This window comes from Sinohyriopsis cumingii, chromosome 5 (genome assembly GCF_028554795.1).
Source record: "Sinohyriopsis cumingii isolate HCF-2022 chromosome 5, ASM2855479v2, whole genome shotgun sequence".
NCBI classification, from domain to species: Eukaryota; Metazoa; Mollusca; class Bivalvia; order Unionida; family Unionidae; genus Sinohyriopsis; species Sinohyriopsis cumingii.
Window position 1 is genome coordinate 28,467,153 of NC_142965.1, and position 3,094 is coordinate 28,470,246.

The 3,094-nt window shown below is 35.7% G+C and overlaps 1 protein-coding gene across 1 annotated transcript in view; it reads right to left on the bottom strand.

Annotated features, from left to right (window-relative positions):
* Positions 1–144, bottom strand: part of LOC149798853 (tubulin beta-4B chain-like) — a 2,967-nt gene extending 2,823 nt beyond the window's left edge. Inside the window, exon 1 of the mRNA XM_089957756.1 lies at positions 1–144. This exon is cut by the window's left edge and continues 16 nt beyond it. Coding sequence (XP_089813882.1) covers positions 1–41 — 41 coding nt within the window. The 5' untranslated portion in view covers positions 42–144.
* Between the last annotated feature and the right edge of the window lie 2,950 nt (positions 145–3,094).

The window sequence follows — 3,094 nt, forward strand, 5'->3', positions numbered from 1 at the left end:
TTACCACACTGGCCAGCCTGAATGTGGACGATTTCACGCATTTTGATAGGGTTTGAGTGTGGCTGGGCTCTGTAATCCTGTTATTGTGTTCCCACACTACACACAGTGATCTTAAAACACGTTTGTTCTATTCAGAATATTTATACCACCTGGCCTAGTCACTGCCTAACAATATACAAATACTTGGTTACTAACACCATTCATGTATTCATGCGCTATAGACTGACTGGACTATACCCGTATGTTTGCTTTGGCAACCCGAATGATTTTGGGATTAGTTCTGGTTTTGTTTCTAATCTATCGCCTGCAACAGGTTTAGGGGATAGTGTTTCACCGTCGACATACCGTTTATTCAAACATGGCTAGTACCTTTTTTAATATATCCGTCGATTTGACAGTTTTAGTTCACATTAAATTGTATATATATTATCTCAATTCCCGACCCCCACCCCACCCCCAGTTAAGGTCAAGTCTAGTCGTCCTTCCATTTAGTTACCCTTCTATCTATTTTTATTAATCTATCTGTCAGTCTGTCTTCTCCTAGTCTAATTTCTAGGGACCGGTTATTATTATATACTATAATGGTTCTTGTTATTGACTTTATTGTGCATATTCTGTCATTTTCTCTGTGTACACATGTATGAATATAGCTTTTAAATCTCATCCACTTGACTTCATATTATTACTATAGAATAGCCCACGTGACAGTTTGGTTGTACATTTCGATGCTATCTGCGGAATATTTTATGCACGAAAGGATCTACTTTGAATGTAATCATTGTAGTAAATTTCACCTTTATTTTGTTTACAACAGACCCCATGTTTAACTCGAAGTCAATGCCGCGCCGATCACCAAAAATGTTCCATTAGCGTCTCTATCCTAATACTACTACGTACAAATAGTTTGGAATAGGGTGGAACAGTTTTGTGACTCGATCTCAAGTGGAAGAGATGAGATTTGTATGTGATCGGTAAAGGAGACCGACTTAGACCACTCAGGCACCCGGGGACCCAAACGTTGTCATTGTGCAGCTAACGTGGTAAAACTTTGCAATGAAAGTTAGTTTCGTCAAATAGTTTTTGTGCAGTGTGCAAAATATCAAATCACTATGAATAGCCGATACCCACATGGGTCAAGAAAAAATAAATACAGCCAGCCGTGATCCTACTTTGAAATGGCAATCGTACTCAGGACTGACATGGGGGGGGGGGCAACCGAGGATATATCCTCCCGGGGCACGGGCCTGTAAGGGAGCCGGGCCGAACACTTTTTAATTTTATATATAAAAAAAATTGTTTGAACAAAAAACTAGGAGAGGCCCGGTGTTTCTTACCCCAGGGCTCGTGATCATTCTCTACGGCCCTGATTGTACTATATTTAAGGTTTGCCACCGTTAGTGACTAATTGTGTTGGTATACATACTCTATGAGCATTACTATAGGTAAAAGTATATACGGTTGCTTGGTCGTTAAGGACTTCTTTTTCATAAATCAGTACATAATAAAGAAATAATCACATGTCAGGCATATGTACAACAATCTTGCCAGCTTGAGGTAATTTCAAGTATAGACATATTTTACCGCTCTTGATTGCCTATCATGTCAGATAAGCATACTTCGTGTAAACCAATCTATCAATTCAATGAATAATTTTCGGGACCATTGACTCTGTTCAAATACTGTTTTATCGCCCAAATAATAAAAAAACCCACCTAAACTCTGATAACATCAGACATGTAAATATGTTTTCATGTACAGACAATACTGTGAATGTAATCTCTCTCTCTCTCTCTCTCTCTCTCTCTCTCTGTGAGAATATTTTATTTCTATACATGTTTTCGTTATCTACAAAGCCCTTCTTTAAACGCGTTTAGTTTTGTAAATTAAGAAAAAGTATTTACACGAAAAACGAAAAAATTCGTTTTATTTTCACATCTGTTTCCATCATTAAATATCTATAAAACCCTTTACTAATATTTTAAGTGACGTAAATTTTTAATTATTTTTCTCTAACTTTATCTCAACTCACACATTTTTTAGGTCTCTCACCCACACTCGTCCCTTAAGGCACAACTCTGTATTTACATTTAGCGTCCAAAGTTAAACACGTGATAAAAGCCAATACCATACAATGCTGTTTCTAACGATAATGTATGCAACTGCGGGCATATGTTTGGTTATTAGTGAAGTTTTCAAACAAGCAAATTTCTCTCCCTCTTTCTAGTACCAGTTGTGTCCATGCAGCTCGTTCATTTAGTATTCTCTGTACATGGTCTTCATATCAGACTTGTAATTGACCTTGCATGCAGAAAGCAGCTATATAGAGATGACGCTATTTATCCATCTATCTTTCTATCCGTATGTTCGTCCATCTATCTATCTGTCTGTGCGTCGACGATGTAGCTATGAAAAATACTACTAACTTTCGATTATAATATACCTTTATACATTATTAATGCAGCAGCTAATACTATTGTCTCAAAGACTGGTTTAACAGTATTGTCTCAAAGACTGGTTTAACAGTATTGTCTCAAAAGGCCGATTTAACAAATATTTTCATTATTTGACACATACTATCCTAATTCTGTCTTGAGGGGAAGTATTTATTTAAGCGACATATGCAGTGTTGGACACTAATGAAATAAAGCCATGTAATTCTGTCACTTTAAATACACATTAAACATAAAGACTTCTTGTATTATATATATATATATATATATATATATATATATATATATATATATATATATATATATATATATATATATATATATATATATATATATATATATATACTCTCCCTTAAAACCCCCAAAACAGACAAACAAATAAACCGCCACACGCAATATTCATTGATACATATAATCAAAAACCACAGAAATATCAGCTTAGGGGTGGAAAAACCTTGCCGAATTCTCCTTCTCTATAATGAGATAAACTGTAAGCATGAAAATCTCATAGAGAGAAAATAAGAACCATCTTGAGACTTTCTGGTGAGGAATCGTAGTTCTACAAAGTATTCAATGCGTGCTAGCCATTAAGCAGGACTATGTCGCACACAGTAAATCAGTAAGAAAGGCGACAGAGTGAGTGA